The following is a 17,794-nucleotide window of genomic DNA, read 5'->3' as shown; positions in this document are numbered from 1 at the left end:
TTGAATAATCGCATAAAGCACAAGGCTACAATTCTGCAAACACTGCACATTTTACTGCCCACAGACAAGAACCTGAAGACACGACTGTTTCAGCCCTACCACTGTGTTTAATATCCTGTTTTTAGCTCGTATCCCATTTCCACAGGGTCATAGCTAAAATTAAAATATGTTTTAACAAAGCAGTATTTTGTATTTCCCATTTAAAATAGTAACGAATCCAATTTAGCAGCTTGCACAGTAATACTACTGACAACACAGGAGTAGTATAAACTGAATAGTGACAAACATGCTACACCATCCTATGAACCACGCTTTGGGTTTACCCCAGAGCTGCAGAGTGACAGAGGGTATATTAGTGTGACAAACATTACAGAGGATGTGTTTCAAAGAAGTTCTGCCTGTGATGGATTTATTTTCTTTGCAATTTCCTTTGTCTTGTTTGATTTTTGGTTTGCCATTGTTTACTTCGCTACATCTTCACAACAGGAACCAGAAAAGATGCATAAAAGTTGTTTTCTTCACTGAGATGAGAGTTGCCTGCTTTAAAGTGAATCCCTGGAGCGCCTGAATAAATGAACCCTCATGTACTTTGTATTTGCCTACATTAACCGAAGCACTCTCTGATGCACGGCCTCCTGTGCTTCTCAGCTAGAGGATATTAGAGGCAGTGCTGCTTTCTAGTGGCAGAGGAGAATAATGGCCTGATGAACAACAGATTGGATATTGTGTCATAATCCGTGACAAAGTTAATAGGCGTGCTAATATCCTTCTATCAGCAGAATAGATAACTGTGAAGGATGACAAGGGAAGATATCTATTTTGTAATCTGTCACCTTTGTGTGTCGTTTGATGATTTGCGCATGTTAATCATGCTTTGTTTTATTTATTTTATTTTATTTTTTTGTCCTCCACAACACTTTGGATGTCACAGCGATGAGGAGGCCTCCTATTCAGGTGTCTTTCCTATCATACCCGGTGATGTCATGTCAGTCAAAGAGGTCCTCGACATGGACAACTTCCCTCGGCACAGAACATGGTGAGGCACAAAACAGCTCACAGATCATCTTCATACAGATGTAATTTGTTGAAAAATACTTTTACATTTAAATTATGTTTTAATTTAAATTTGAAATCCTTGCATTTACATTTTAATAATTGTGGATGAACTACTAGACAAGAATGTCTTTATTGAAACGTGTTAATTCTAGTGTCGTAAATATTCAATACTTCCATAAGACGAGTCAAGCTCAGTGAAATGTGTCCTGGGAATTTCAATGGATATCTATCAACAAATGCATATCACCTTGCAGGACGATGCAGTCAATTCATCCTCTTTAAAAAAAAAAAACAATAACATCCTTGAGGTTCAAAAATGGGACTCAAAAGCATAGAAAGTGAGAGCAACCACATGATCCTTTAAATAATCCTAGTAGCAGAGGCTCACAAAAACCAGAAGCCTGCATCTGCAAGTCTTGATGCGGGGATTTCTAACGCAGGATGAATCTTCAGTGCATGAAAAAAAGGGCAGCAACCATGGACGAGTCTCTTCACACTGTCAACAAGGCTCCACTTTTTTTTTTTTCCTGAGGACTTCCTTCCTGGATGATCTGTTTATGTCATAAAACCCCTGCCTCTCCGTCACTATCCATGCTCTCTCTCCAGTTTATTTGAGGAAGAAGAGTGGGTCAACTTCCACTGACGCTTTGCCCTGCGAGCTAATACAGCACAAGAGCTTTTCTGTCAATAGAGAATCTCAGTAAACAACGGAAATCAGGGTTTTTTTCCCTCGTTCTCGTCAGTCTATAAAAGGCCAGCTGGGTCCCTTCATTTGCTGGCTGATGTCATGGACCAAATAAGCAATAACTATTCAACTGCAGTCATGCAGAAGAAGAATATTAGATATGTTTGTATTTTTGTGGTTATAGATAGAAGCAGGGGAGTCTCACATCCTGTGGAGGGATGTAGAGCACAAAGCACTGTTTTATTTGTTAGTCCATAAAACTCTTTTGTTTTTGCTATTTAATTATAATAAATATTTGTTTCCCCATTTATTTAATGTTCATGAAACCCTTCATCACACAAATGCATGAAACTGTAACCAGGATCAAGACTGATGGGATACCACTGATAAACATCAACTACCGCCACGCTCAAATGACAGCTAATCTAAGATAGGAGTCAGCCGATACTGATGATTGTCTGATAAACTCAAGCTATCGAACATCTTCATTTTTGACTCTGGTTCATTTACAGAGAGTGGGGCAGTGGTTAGCCTTATAGCAAGAAAGCCCTTGGCTTGAATGTGATGGCCTGTGTAGTTTACATGTTCTGCTGTGCCTGCACGAGTACTCCTGGGGGCCCTTGACTTCCTCTCATAGTCCAAACACATGGGTGCTGAGTTAAATAGTGATTATAAGTTGACCACAGGTATGAAAGTGAGGGCAAATGGCCGACTGTTTCTCCGCGCTAGCTCTCCAATAAAATGATGACCTACCCAGTTACTCACTTAACTACCTATGTAGTTAACATCTACAGACTACTGCAGATTAAACCTACTAGTTTGGTTTTTAATTTAAAAGATATTGAATTTTTTTAATCACTTTATGACTCTGAGTATAAGGACTTTGCAAACAGTCTGTGAAAGTAAAGAAACATAAATAAATAAAAAAGATCTTTTTTTCCACTTATAGAACATATACCACCTACATAGTGCTCTCCTGTCTGGTGCAGTCAGGTCCATTGATAACAGCCTATCTTTGCAGCATCTTTGCAGCAGACGGTTTGGTTTTCAAACAAGTGAAGAGTGAAGGCAGTCTGCCAAAAGGAGCATGAGGTTTTAAAGAAAAAAGGCCTCCATGTGCTCAAGAGGGAATTATAAAACTGGTTTGTGGGTCAATTTGAAAGACATGTTGGTTAATTGTGTTGGACTTCATATACGAAGCAAAAGAATAAATATTCTGGTACTCAAGCTGGACTTTTTTTTTTTTTTGCCAGAACACATGGTCTTTAACTTAGTAAGTGAATCAGAATATAAGAGGATTTTGCTGATGACATGTATGAACTCTTTTTCTTTCTAAGTGTCTTACGGTCATGTTGCCAGGACAGGATTACTGCTCGGCTGTCATATCTAAAAGTAATCCCAGAATAGAGAGGTTTAGGTCACAGAGAACACACGCTGAGGGATTGTTGCCTCTAGTGACTTGATTTGCTTTACTAAAATCCCTCTTCTGCTCTAGGGGCACCTTGTCCTGTCTGGGTCACGTAGTGTCTGTGTTGCAAGTCAATAGCACTTTCAAATTTAAAGGCTTAGCAGCAGCCAGTTTCCTGTTCTCCAGTCTATCCACAACCTGATTACACTCTTGTGTCAAAAAGGATTTGACATCGCTAGTGTAGACTTCATCATAAGTGCTAAAAATAAAAGATATTTCCTTCTTCAGGCCATGAAAGGAAGCTCTGGCTGGCAAGTGGCCGAAAAAAGTAAATAGACAGATGAACAGAGGTCACAACGAGTATTAAAGTAGCAGATTAGAAATAGTAGAAGACAGTTGCCAAGTAGCAAGAGTGAAAAGAGGGGAAGTCATCGAGGGTGAAATCACACCCTCTTGAAAGACAAAACACAACTGAAAGTAATGAGCCTCAGCTGCAATGATGTAGTCCTGCCAACTTAGCATCTCATTATGTCCCCTCTTCCATATCACCACGACAACCCTCCTATCTCATCAACCAGTGACTATCCATCCACAAACATGCTCAGCTAATGCCGCAGTTTTGTGTCACCTTCAGATTTTAAGACCCAAACCCTACCGTGCAAATTTGCAAGGTCGACTCCCTCTGAAGTGCATCTTCAAACTTCCTTTCTCCTCAGATGTGCTCAGATGAACACAGTGTAGTTGGATAGTTTAGGATGGAGGCTGGAAAAAGCTGAAGATGACTGACCTCTACGGGCCAAAAACGAAACGATGGAAGGATGAAGCTGAAAGCTCTTGAGAACTGGCACACTATTTCCAGACCTCTGCTTTAGCGTTTGCAAGATGGGGGAGCTTAACATTCGATTTGATTTGTGCGGAAACAAATGTGCTAGATCATTCTGTGCTGGCAACTACATGTTCCTATCAGATTCACGTAATGGTCTCTCCAGTATCTTCCCCACATAGGTAAGAAATAAATTATGCAGCTGACTCATGCATGCCCAGTTTGTCTTGGCAAGAACGTTTTTCCTTTTCTTTGCAGAGACAGGAAAGGTTTTGGAGAAATAATAAACCCATAAACCTCTTCATGCCCACTGACTCGATGTGATCCAGTGGTTCATTCCACTCTAGGCTTAAATCTGAACCCACAGAGATTAAAAGCACCAACACACTTTGCTAAACAAGCCGGTGGCAAAAAATACTAAAAACTGTGTTTTTAGGCACATGGGATTGTTAGTGTGTGTTTGCACATATTTATTTGCCAGTTTAATCAAGAAGTTTGCGCATTTAACTGAAAGATCTCGGCCATTTACCGAGCGATTCATGCTCTAGCAAAAAAGCTCAGAACTGCTCGTGTGAATATTTAAGAGTCTTTCTCTCTGCTGTGGCAAATAATTAAGCCCTGGGGTCTGTCAGTCAAAAAATGCTTCAAGATGCACATCCACTCTACCATGATGAGAGAGGAGTATTCATAATAACTATAATTACATGATAGCATGTTTCAGTATGTATATATCTATTCAAATGGATTAACTGGATGTACAGAGGAGATGTATACATATTCATACCGTCAATATGTCATGCAAACGTGCATGGGCTACCAGTAAGGCTTCATTAATTTTTTAAGAGGTGTCTGGTTTGTTTAACAGCTTACAAGGAGATCAGAGCACAGGTTCAAGAGCTGAGAGCTGGTGGGGATTAACTTTGTAACTTCACAAACACTTAGATTAACACAAAAGAAGAGACTAATCAAAAGCAAGCCTTGATCCTCTTCTGCTAGTAACGCAAGTTTTCCTACTTAGTGTGTCACCTTTTTGCCCTGAAAAAAAAAACAAACAAAAAAAAAAAAACATTAAATTTGCTTCTTCTGACTGAATATACTATCACAACTGCCTTGCATCTCCATGACAACCAGCCCGATGAAAGGCAAGTCAAGGATGTGACACGGCCGACGACACAGTGTCGCTTTGAACTGTCCACACCTGAAGGATTCCTGAAGAGGTGTTCGTCAGGGTAGAAGCGTTGCATCGTTTTTACAGTGATGTGAATCAGCAGTGGCAGCCGGGCTTGATGTACAACTCATAAATACCGACGCCTCAAAGCCTTTGAACGTGTGCGAGAAGCGTGCTATATGAAATGACAGAAAGCTACAAATTGAGCAGTGAACTAATGACCTCATCAAGGAGCGTTTGAGAAGACAATCTGACGAATATCATAAAACTAGCATTTGACTGTAAATGAAGTGGGACACACTGAAATTGTATTATGGCCCTCTTAAAGTGAAAAAGAAACGCTATTTGGATTCTCTCAAAAGGTAAAGCCATCTATTGCAAAACATGTTTAAAATTTTACCTGCAATTCACGTTTCTGCTGTTACCTCTGATGAATGCTAGGTGTTTTTTTAACATGCTACTCACACCAACAGCACAAACACCTTTGGGAGGTCCAGTTCAGTGAATCTAATTAATGTAGGTGAAGCTTAGCAGACAGGCACCAGCTACATCTCCCTGTGTCAGCATAACTATCGGTCACAGTGCACAAGCCTCAACAGCATCCAAAAGAGAGCTGTAAAAAAAAGTATGTAGCTAACAACTTTGGAGCTTTAATGAGAGAAAATTGTTTTTGAAAATTCACTTTTTAAGCAGAATGATCTAAATCATCCTTGGTAAGGACAACCCAGACAGAAAACTCTGTCCACTGCAGTCGAAGTTTGCCTTGGGATTAATTACCCCAGCCTGGAGAGAGAAACACCTACAGAAACTACAGTAATATTAGACCTAAATCTGTTGATCTATTGGATGATTCGAGTTAGTGAGACAACCAAAATGGCAATCTGGCACCTCCTAGTGCAGGGGTGGGCCATTAATTTCCCCAAGAGGCCACACAAGCGACTTGGACTGTTGTGGACTACATCAAGAGGCCACATTAGCATAACTGGTACTCCAAACCAGTCCCAGTGACCCTTTGAGAAAATTAATTGCTCACTACTGTCCTACTGAATGCCCAAACAAGGACACAAGTAGAGTTAATGTAGGCAATAAAGTAAAAAAACAAAGATTTTTAAAAAAAAACCCATCTGGGACCTAGCATGGCATATATAACACATCAAAGCCTGCAGAGGTTATAAAGAAGCTACTGCAGGATGGAGCAATGTAGTAGTAGTGTTGTTTCTTTTCAACTACATTCACAATACTATACTCGGGACAAATCATCCAACATTATGAAACAGCAAATAAATAACCACCAAACAAATTTAAATTACTTCATGGTTTACACCAACAGGGAAATCCTAAAAGAAACCATGGCTGCTGATGAAGAGTATGAGAGAGAGCAGTGGACAATGTTTGGGAATGAGGCGGAGAGGGTGGAAATCGATGTGATCAGGAACCAGCAGTTGTTACGCACTCGTGTTAACAAGATAGCTCTTCGCAAACAGGTACAGTCAAGTATTTGTCTTAAGAATCCCATTATTTTATTCATCAAAAGACTACAAAACTGTTTAGATATTAGCATTTCTGGAGAAAAAGTGCCACAGTTTGTCCACCTTAAATAAATACCGCTTTTCTGATTGGTAGATAACAACCAGAATATTTTTCAGAAAGGTTCCCTCTTGATTACTGTTCCTAATTTTAATATATAATTTTCCATCCTTCCTTGGTCCTCCCGCTTGTTTTAATGACAGCCAAAGCACAGAGACTTGCTATATTTAAAAAATACAGTGTGTTTATCTACAATAAATATTTATAGACATGTTTTCCTTCCATGGATAAATTCACCACTCTGTCTGTACCTCAGGCAGAAATGAAGGCATCTGCCCACATGAGGTACCTGGAGCAACTGAGTCAGAAGGTCCCAGACTTTCCAATCCCTCTGAGGGCTCACACTGTCTGGGAAGGCATGAGTGTGAAACTCTCCTGCACTGTCCAGGGCTGTCCAACCCCAAAGGTGACATGGTGAGTACCCTCATCTCTTTCTACTACTGCATTCTTTATGCTAAAAATGTGCAGTTTCCCCACAAAAATCACAGGACCATGGGCAAAGTTGCATCCTGTGGTGTTAACCTATGATGTCACTTGTCTAGTTTTGTAGATATGCTGTAGAAATGTCTACACTCTCTTGAATATAATACAACCAGATGTGCCTTGCCTTGTGGAGCTGTAAGGGCCAAAAACTACAACTGAAAAATCCAGGAGCATCGCTCTTCCTACAAAATCATGACCAACTTAAGAAAAATAAATACCAATATAAAAATAACAAACCACAAAACTTGTTCTAAGCATTTTACTTGAGAAACTACTTTTTTATACTGTTAACATTATAAATGAACAGTAAGTAAGTTTAATTGCCATAAAACTTGTTCTAATGGCCAGCAAGATGCGACTACTTGGGTTTAAATGAAGAAGCCAGATTGTTTAAAAGTCTGAGGAAAACAGCCCTTTAGCTTTCTTGATGTGTGAACTCGACATTTTGCTGCTGAATTCAGAGACACTGTCACTGATTTCAAATTTCACTGAACGCAACATGATGCTTATTTAATAAATTACGGTTCCCATTACAGTCACTGAGGAGGAAAAAGCAGGGTATGCTTTACGGTGGGTCGACCCTGTAATTGACTACTCTGTGAGCATGCAGTATCCTTCAACTTGGAAAATCCACCCTGTTTAGAAACAGACACACATCACATACATAGCTGGTCTCTGTCTATAACACAAGGTGGAATATCCTGGGGAAATGGGTTCCTATCCTCTGGTCTAGCCATACATATCGATATCTGCATTTTTTCCAGCTGATAAATGAACATTTTAAAAGTAAAGAAGAGACAGGAGAAACATTCGTCAGCATAGCTGGTTCACCATTGAACACTCTGAAACTTCCAGCACAGCAGCTAGAGGACATAAAGAGGAATCCACAATTTGTTATTGTAAAATGTGTATATTTTGAACTGCATTGTCATGTTATCTCATAAATAACTACATATAATAAATATAAGGAATAAGGAAGTCTGTTTATGCTTTAGGTGTTTATGTGTCACGTGTGTTTATGTTATTCACAGCAAATTTTCATGCTGTGAATCATAGTCTAAGGAGCTTGGAAAGAAAAGCGTCTGGACTTCTTTAAGTTGCTTGAAGACGTTTCACCTCTTATCCGAGAAGCTTCTTCAGTTCTAAGGTCAAATGGTGGAGAGTCCCAGATTTAAACCCAGTGGGAGTTTCCCCCCCAAAGAGGGACAAAGGACCCCCTGATGATCCTCTACCTAATCACATGAGCCAAGGTGTGAAAACGGGTGTGGGTCACAATCAGCCAGAGTTTCGGGTGAGCTCATTGTGAAACCTAGCCCCACCCTATCATGTGATTTCCTGAGGTCAGATGGCCCAGGATGTGAGTGGGCGTTAAGGCGTCTGGGACGGGATCTCAAAACTGGATTATAGATGGCAGAGAGTTGGTGTCGTAAACCAACGCCTCTGTTCAAAGATGGTCGCTCACAGTGGACATAGATGGCTTCTTTCACTCCTCTTTCAAACCATCTGTCCTCTCTGTCCAAAATGTGAACATTGGCATCCTCGAAAGAGTGTCCTTTATCCTTAAGATGCAGATGGACTGCTGAGTCTTGTCCTGTGGAGGTGGCTCTTCTATGTTGTGCCATGCGCTTGTGAAGAGGCTGTTTGGTCTCTCCAATGTAGAAGTCTGGGCATTCCTTGCTGCACTGTACAGCATACACCACATTGTTAAGTTTGTGTTTAAGAGTTTTGTCTTTCGGGTGAACCAGTTTTTGTCTGAGTGTGTTGCTGGGTCTGAAGTACACTAGGTTTAAATCTGGGACTCTCCACCATTTGACCTTAGAACTGAAGAAGCTTCTCGGATGAGAGGTGAAATGTCTTCAAGCAACTTAAAGAAGTCCAGACGCTTTTCTTTCCAAGCTCCTTAGACTACGATGACCTGGATGACTGAGAACCTTCACAGACACATGCTGTGAATCCTTTTTATACATTTATTTTTTATTTAGGTAATAGTAGTTTTCTCAATGAAATATTGATGATTGGTGGCCTAAGGAACAATTGGATTGCCTGAGATCTTGCTCTGCAGGAAAGCAGGAAAAAGACTGTCATCATAGCAGACTTTGAAATATACTAAAAAACAATTTTTAAGTGACAGGTTTGTTTGTTTTTTGAGCACTTAAAAAACAAAAATCATAAAAAAAAGTTTAATGGCACAGCTGACCTAACATCACTAAGTGAAAGGGGAATTTTATTCTGGTATGTTAAACCATTTGTATTTTGGGGTTTGATTGAATCATAGGCATGTAAAAAGGAAAACATGAGACTGAGAATACTGTATATTGTAGACCAGGCACCTGTTACAGCCCACCCATGGCTGTTTTCCTCCATGCCAGTCCCCCTGTGACTGCTTCTTTAACTGTCCAAAAGTTTCTATTCAATCTGACATGGGGTCATCGGCATAATTGTGTCCCTTTAATTTCATTTCTCGCTTGGATAGAGTAAGTTAGAGCAGAATAAACTGTTTGCAGAGTTGTACCTTTTGGGGAGAAACTGTGTGTTATATAATCAGAGTTGAAATAATCAGTCTATCAACACACACAAAAACAAACAGGTTTAGAAAATTACTTCTTAAGTCATTTATCAAGCTAGCAAGCATTCTGGTTTTAGTCTCTTGAGTTTGATGATTTGTTGCTTTCTATATTTTATATCCATGCTAACTGAATATCCTTGGTTATTGGGAAGTCAGAGCAAAAACAGAAAGATGAATCTTCTATGAATAAAACAGTCCTTAGTGGCAGCACTACATTGCATCATTATTTAATATGTAATTGATCCAAAATAAACAAAAGGTTACATTAAAAGTCCAAAACTTACTTGCAAAAAACCAAAAAGACCAAGAGCCATGACATTGCTGTCCAGAACCCTGAGCTGAATATTGCACGCAGTATTAATATGAAATAATCTGTGTTAATTCAGGCAATGTGCCAAACTGTCGACCTTGATACCTGAGCTGCTGTGAGACTAGCTGATGAAAAGACTGCGTATGCTTAGTATTCATGAGCTATGAGATCCACACAACCTGTGGCTCATGAGTTTCACTACCCCATATGGGACCCATCAAGCCCAATGAGCTGCCCTCAACAATGCCCAGCACAAGACAGAATAACAGATCAAAGACCCCCTGTAGTTGTCAGACATTCAGCCAAACTAACAATTGATTATGAAAGCTGTGCATGAGTAATTAGTAGGCAGGAGCATAAACCACCCAAGTACAGCCTGTTGTTCATTTACTCTGATATTCAAAAAACAAAAATTATGTACTTTTTCGGCAGGTACAAGGATGGTGAGCCGCTGATAATATCTGACCGACCATGGAATTACAGTCTTCAACAAAAATTTGGTCTCAACACACTGGAGATCAGAAGGTGGGTCACTAGCTCAAATCTCTAATTAAGTCTGGAAAACTGGAATGAATGTGATGGAAGTGTGCAAGATAGGGCACGCAGCAGATTACTTGACCTTGCCACTGACAAATTAGGAATGGAATAAGAAACTGAAGCTACTTGTAGGTAAGATAAGGAAATTAAATGGTGGTGTTATGAGATAAAACGTGCCGGTTCAATTAAGAAGTACATGTGCGTGCTGTGTTGCAGGTTTTTTCTATTACCCAAATCCAGCACATGAAAAGAGGTCACAGCTTTTTCAACATCTCTTGTGGCTTGAAATTCACCCACTTTCAACTCTCACTCACAAACAGATGACATTCTATATCTTCTACAAAGGTGCTCTCCTGATGATGCTGGCGAGTACAAAGTGGTAGCCAAGAGTCTCCTGGGTGAAGCTGTGACCTTTGGAACGCTCGTGGTGAACTGTGAGTGGTTTCTTGTTTCATCTCAAGTCAGCTTTGCTCAAAAACCAGTAGCAAAGATGGAATACAGTACAATTGCCCCCAAAACACTGAAGAGTCTAGTTTCAGTCAGGCTGGCAATGAGACACTGACACAGTAAATTATTTGACTTAGTTTGAACATTTTTCAAACCTGGTTTACACAACTTTTACCTCTTTTGTTGTTAGTTTATCTTTTCCCATTTTCAAATAAAACCTGAGTTCTGGCTTCCTGAGTGCAATTCCTTCGAGATCATACATCGGAAGCATGAAAAAATGAACTTTAGATCTCACACTTCTAACATTTTCAAACTTCCTTATTTTCCCCATAAACATACTTTTCATACACTCAGTGGAAAAGTTTAACCCTCTTTGCTTTAATTATTTAACACAGATTCAACAAGATGCCAGAAATGGTCCAGATTGACCTGATGGCATATGCAATTGTTGCAGATTTGTCAGCTGCAAATCAACGATGCAAATCTCTCTTTCCACCACATCCCAATCTCTACCGGATTGAGATTTAGTGACTGTGGAGGCCAACAGTTAACTCGCAGTTATGTTCAAGAAACTAGTTTGAGATGATCCGAGTTTTGCGACATTATGTGTTAATCTGCTGAAAGCAGTCATCAGATGATGGATACATGTGGTCATGTTGAGTTGGACACAATGCTCAGGTAGGCTGTGGTGTTTAAACAACGCTCAGCTACTACTAAAGAGTCTAAAGTGTGCCAAGAAAATATCCCCCACAGCATCACACCTCTATCCCCAGCTAGAAACACTGATGTAAGGCAGGATGGATTCATGCCTTCACCTTTTATGCCAAATTCTGTCCCTAACATCTGAATGTTGTCTACACATAACAGACAAGTTACCAAAGAACCGATTTTAAATTCAATTTTTAAGCTAGTTCCTCGCGTTAGATACAGTATTTTGGCACCTACAAGGTGATTCAGAAAGAGGTATTAGCTGAAAACGTCTCACCGTGGTATGCAGGATACCCTTAAAAACATTGGGGAAACTGGAGAAGTGTGGTCAAAGCATAAGAAGAACACCACCTAAAACATCTTAAAAAATATTTACTGCAAAAAAACAAAAACAAAACCATAACCTGAAAGAAATATTCTTATAAAGGATTAATTATGAAACCACGATGCACGAGTCAAGACCACTGACATCAGCCATGCAAGGAAATCCTAGCACTTTAAGAACATCTTAAGTTTGCACAAACAGCCTGTAGAAACAAGTGTCTCAACTGCAGCCTGTCCAACTGTCAGCCATGCACCTCTTAGTTTGACAAGTAGAATAAAAGTAGTAAGTGAAACTGATTTTTTTAAATAATTTTTTACCTTGTTTAACTTTAACTTTATTTTCAGATTAAAGAAGCCCCGCCCCTGACATCCCAGGTGGTTTGGCTAGCCACTGAGAAACTAGAGAAGAAGATGATATTGTGTTTAACTAAAATAAAGTTCAAACGTTAAATTTAACCAGCACCTCAAGCTTCCATGAATATTTACTTAAACCTCCTTTTACATTGCACCAAGAATGTAGCGCTGGGTTTTTCCTTACAGGCATGTTTTTCTTCATTAGTCCATTTACAGCTAACGTAAGTGCATATTTTGAAATCCTGCTATGACAAATAAAGCATTTCATTTATTTTTTATTTTTTTGCTTTATGTTGTTGCACAGATGATCATTAAGGTGCCCAGGGTGCAGATGATATGCTAGCTAAATTTGACCAAATGTTTGTATCTCCATCCTCCTAATGCCTCAGGTCTCCATGGTGCGGTTTTCTATCCTCATTATCTGAGTCTCTATGTAAATTTGGTGTTTGTAAGAGAACCAGCATCAACGGAAATGATCAGAAAAACAGGTCCCGTTGCAGTGCTCATGCATAATAAATTAAAATGAGACAGTGGGTGTAGCAGTGACTAATAACATCTACAGTGAGCTATACTGCCTCGCAGCAGTGTTACAGAAACTATTTATTTTTTTATTTATTTTTTATTACCTTGACCTACCTGCCCTTTTATGAAAAGGCTTCACTTCCTGAATGCTCAGCTCACTTTAATGACTTTAATGAGACACGTCAAGGCTTCTTCTACATTTCACAGGTATTCTTCAGGCTTTAACACAGCCTTAGGTTAAAGGGAATATTAGATGTGACTTGCATAAATGTGGCATTGCCAGGTTTGATTCGCCTTCTGCTTTATCTTTTCTTGCTTTCTTTCTTTTTTTTAAACATGTTTCTTCTTCAGTCTCACAGTATCATTCACTGCTTTTCTCTCTGTTTTTGACCCTGCCTGCCACTCTCCAATCTGTCCTGCTCTGCCGCCCTGCGATTCAGCATATCAAGGAGCCGTGGCTGGTTCAGAGCGCTTGCAGACCTCCGGTAAGTTTCACACCAGTGCCTAATGAAAAGTGTCCCCTTTCATTTTCTCTGCCACCCTTTGAAGTTCCTCCCTCCATCAGTAAACGAGGGCAGGCTGAGTGACTTTGAAGACTGACACAACATTTGGCTCTGCTGTGCATGTGGCACCTCTTAAAGAAAGACATGGGAGGAATGAAAGGGAGCTGCACACTGATGCTGTTTGGATATCACGGGAATTTATGTTTCTGTGTGGGTGTTCATAGAGTAACAGGCATAAGTAAGACTATTTGTGGGGTAGTTACTGAAGGGATAAAATGACTTGCTTCCAAGTGAGCAGAAACGACAGTCATGTATATTTCATTCCAGGGACAGCGGGAGATTTATCCCACTTCGCTTCAAGCTGCGGAGCACCTCGCACTAGCTGTGGCACTCTGTGGCCTAGATTAGCTTCTGCCATGTGTGGGGTTCAGGACTTTTTAACCTAGAACTACATAATTTCTATACATATACAGTGGGGCAAAAAAGTATTTAGTCAGCCACCGATTGTGCAAGTTCCCCCACTTAAAATGATGACAGAGGTCAGTAATTTGCACCAGAGGTACACTTCAACTGTGAGAGACAGAATGTGAAAAATAAATCCATGAATCCACATGGTAGGATTTGTAAAGAATTTATTCGTAAATCAGGGTGGAAAATAAGTATTTGGTCAATAACAAAAATACAACTCAATACTTTGTAACATAACCTTTGTTGGCAATAACAGAGGTCAAACGTTTACTATAGGTCTTTACCAGGTTTGCACACACAGTAGCTGGTATTTTGGCCCATTCCTCCATGCAGATCTTCTCGAGAGCAGTGATGTTTTGGGGCTGTCGCCGAGCAACACGGACTTTCAACTCCCGCCACAGATTTTCTATGGGGTTGAGGTCTGGAGACTGGCTAGGCCACTCCAGGACTTTCAAATGCTTCTTACGGAGTCACTCCTTTGTTGCCCGGGCAGTGTGTTTTGGATCATTGTCATGTTGGAAGACCCAGCCTCGTTTCATCTTCAAAGTTCTCACTGATGGAAGGAGGTTTTGGCTCAAAATCTCACGATACATGGCCCCATTCATTCTGTCCTTAACACGGATCAGTCGTCCTGTCCCCTTGGCAGAAAAACAGCCCCATAGCATGATGTTTCCACCCCCATGCTTCACAGTAGGTATGGTGTTCTTGGGATGCAACTCAGTATTCTTCTTCCTCCAAACACGACGAGTTGAGTTTATACCAAAAAGTTCTACTTTGGTTTCATCTGACCACATGACATTCTCCCAATCCTCTGCTGTATCATCCATGTGCTCTCTGGCAAACTTCAGACGGGCCTGGACATGCACTGGCTTCAGCAGCGGAACACGTCTGGCACTGCGGGATTTGATTCCCTGCCGTTGTAGTGTGTTACTGATGGTGACCTTTGTTACTTTGGTCCCAGCTCTCTGCAGGTCATTCACCAGGTCCCCCCTTGTGGTTCTGGGATCTTTGCTCACTGTTCTCATGATCATTTTGACCCCACGGGATGAGATCTTGCGTGGAGCCCCAGATCGAGGGAGATTATCAGTGGTCTTGTATGTCTTCCATTTTCTGATGATTGCTCCCACAGTTGATTTTTTCACACCAAGCTGCTTGCCTATTGTAGATTCACTCTTCCCAGTCTGGTGCAGGTCTACAAAACTTTTCCTGGTGTCCTTCGAAAGCTCTTTGGTCTTGGCCATGGCGGCGTTTGGGGTCTGACTGTTTGAGGCTGTGGACAGGTGTCTTTTATACAGATGATGAGTTCAAACAGGTGCCATTCATACAGGTAACGAGTGGGGGACAGAAAAGCTTCTTACAGAAGACATTACAGGTCTGTGAGAGCCAGAGATTTTCCTTGTTTGAGGTGACCAAATACTTATTTTCCACCCTAATTTACGAATAAATTCTTTACAAATCCTACCATGTGAATTCATGGATTTTTTTTTCACATTCTGTCTCTCACAGTTGAAGTGTACCTCTGGTGCAAATTACTGACCTCTGTCATCATTTTAAGTGGGGGAACTTGCACAATCGGTGGCTGACTAAATACTTTTTTGCCCCACTGTATATGCTCGCAATCTGATCAAACCAAAGAAGCGGTTTTGCCAGGAACAGCTATCTGACATAGACATGTTTATCTTACAAGGACCTCTAGTTTTTGTATAAAACATGACATCCTGAAAAAATATATACACTTTTAGAGTTTTATATTAAATTAGTTAATGTCCCTTCAACTTCCCCTTGTTTTTTAATTTATTTTTGTTAGTATTTTCACAAATTACCATCTTCATCCAACCTTTTCCAAGTAGCTTTAGTGCCCAGATTTAACTTAACACTTATATAAATGACTTTTGCAAACATAACCCAACCACAGGTGGCCACAACCCTGTGTACCCCTAATGCTGGTCCCAAGCCCATTTTGGTCCTGGTATTCATGTGGATTTTACTGTTATGTATATAATATATATACACTTGCAAAGCCTAAAAGAAAAATCCCAAAAGAAGAAGGCTCAAACATATGCTTCGGTGGTGGTGGTGGTGGTTGGTTGTGGTTGGTGGGTGGTGAGAATGTTTGAAGTGTTGTAAATAAAGACAAAAGCTCCCTTAGTTTTGCTCTGAGCTGTTAGATAAAGTGAATGAGGGAAATATCCAGTCCTAGAGTGTTTTGTTGTTGCCCCCACGGGCCTCCCAACGGTTACCAAGGGCTCTCATTGGCCTGCAGGCCACACTTTGAAAACCCTGCTTGTAACCCACAGGACCCAAGGATACCAGTCTCAGACAGCAAAGGCCTGTGACCATTTCTCAACAAGCTGGATTTTTTTGATAAGAGTTATTTTAATATTGTGACCCATGTATGCACTGCTAAAAATTTACTGATAGTCAACTCTGTCCATTGTCATCATCGTGCACAGATGTTGCGTGTTTCTTGTCAGGTTCGACAGATTTCATATACTGACTGTGCAAATGTGCGCGTTTCTAAAGAAAGCAAGATTTCTATTGAAAATGTGCTGATTTTTATTTTATCTTAAAGGGATTTTAAAGACATAGCAAAACTGGAAAAGTCAGGAGCAATATAATTTATGTATGTATTACACTATTGCTTCTGAGGAATGACCATGTGGGTGCGAGACAATCCAATATTTTCCCTACACACACAGATATTAAGTGGCAATCATGTTGAATGAAGCTTTATCAGCTTGTAATGGCATCAGGGGCCGCTTGCTAGGAGAATGTGCTGAAGAATTGCATGCTGCTATTTTTTTGTAACTGATACTTGATTATCTCATATGGAGCTGATTGTATTTTCCAAAACAAATCACTCAAACTAAAGCATGACTGCGGTAAATTTATCATAACATCAGTGCACTGAGGGAAATGCAGGACTTGAATGATGGGAAGCAAACATCTTTGCGGTGTGTTTCAATAATTCTACGCACACTGTTGTGATAGCCCGGACTTCTAAGCAGAACAAGATCATTATGAGAAGCATGTCACAATCTTTCAGATTCATCCCTGAGAATGGGATTTGACGAGACCTCATGGCACACATATCTTGCACGTCCGGATTGTATTGCTTTGCTGTTTTTGACAAGGCAGAGAATGACAGGCAGCTAAAGGAATAACTTGTCAGGAACTGTTCACTTAAAAACAAAGAGTGCCATCTGCAGCTTTTCTGCTGTCCTGTGACGTTTCCCCCGGGGAATTCTCTTATAGCTGCTTTGTGTGTGTGTGCTTGGATAAAGCAGTGGGTCTTTTTCTAGTCTGTATTAGATGGTCTTTTTAGGCATTTCTGTCTCTATCACCCGTGTGTTCTTACTCCTGCTCCATTCCTCCCATCTATTCTAGCCTTACAGCTTCAACAGGAAGCTCTGTTTGGCACCTCCTTTCCTCCGACCTGGGTGAAAGAGGGCGACACCCTCACCCTGGAGTGTACATTCACCTCAGCTCTGCTCCTCTTCCAGAAGGATGTCAGCTGGTTTAGAGATGGTAAGTGTTGCAAATACAAAGTAATTAAGTAAGTAAAATTTATTTATATTGCATTTTTAAAGAACAAAGTTCACAAAGTGCTTTGCAGAAGAGAATACACAACAATTTAAATGGTATAAAACTAAATCAAGGCAAGCCTGCACAAGCTGGTCTTAAGTTTCTTTTAAAAATGTATTAACACAGATCTTAGGTCCAGAGAAAGCACAGATCTAGGGCTCTAGGGACAGCCATCAAGCAAGGATCAGCAGATCTCAGAGATGTAGAAGTTATATATGGCTGTAGTAGCTCACTGATGTATGGAGGCAACTGACGATGGA

At 40.4% G+C, this 17,794-nt stretch overlaps 1 protein-coding gene and 1 long non-coding RNA gene across 5 annotated transcripts in view; one reads left to right on the top strand and one right to left on the bottom strand.

Annotated features, from left to right (window-relative positions):
* The window catches only part of myom3 (myomesin 3), a 71,928-nt gene that overhangs the window by 6,445 nt on the left and 47,689 nt on the right, over positions 1–17,794 (top strand). Inside the window, exons 2-8 of one of the 2 annotated variants that reach the window (XM_080308058.1) lie at positions 932–1,036; positions 6,471–6,624; positions 6,984–7,141; positions 10,519–10,611; positions 10,969–11,057; positions 13,419–13,463; positions 17,337–17,477. In XM_080308058.1, the coding sequence (XP_080164184.1) occupies positions 932–1,036; positions 6,471–6,624; positions 6,984–7,141; positions 10,519–10,611; positions 10,969–11,057; positions 13,419–13,463; positions 17,337–17,477 (785 nt within the window). Of the gene's footprint in view, positions 1–341; positions 1,037–6,470; positions 6,625–6,983; positions 7,142–10,518; positions 10,612–10,968; positions 11,058–13,418; positions 13,464–17,336; positions 17,478–17,794 lie in introns of those variants that run through there. The other variant, XM_080308057.1, reaches the window with a different exon arrangement.
* The window catches only part of LOC113031483 (uncharacterized), a 40,936-nt gene that overhangs the window by 21,240 nt on the left and 1,902 nt on the right, over positions 1–17,794 (bottom strand). The gene's annotated exons all lie outside the window — the stretch shown is intronic.

This window comes from Astatotilapia calliptera, chromosome 11, assembly GCF_964374335.1.
Source record: "Astatotilapia calliptera chromosome 11, fAstCal68.1, whole genome shotgun sequence".
NCBI lineage: Eukaryota > Metazoa > Chordata > Actinopteri > Cichliformes > Cichlidae > Astatotilapia > Astatotilapia calliptera.
This window is presented reverse-complemented; position numbering and strand designations above follow the sequence as displayed.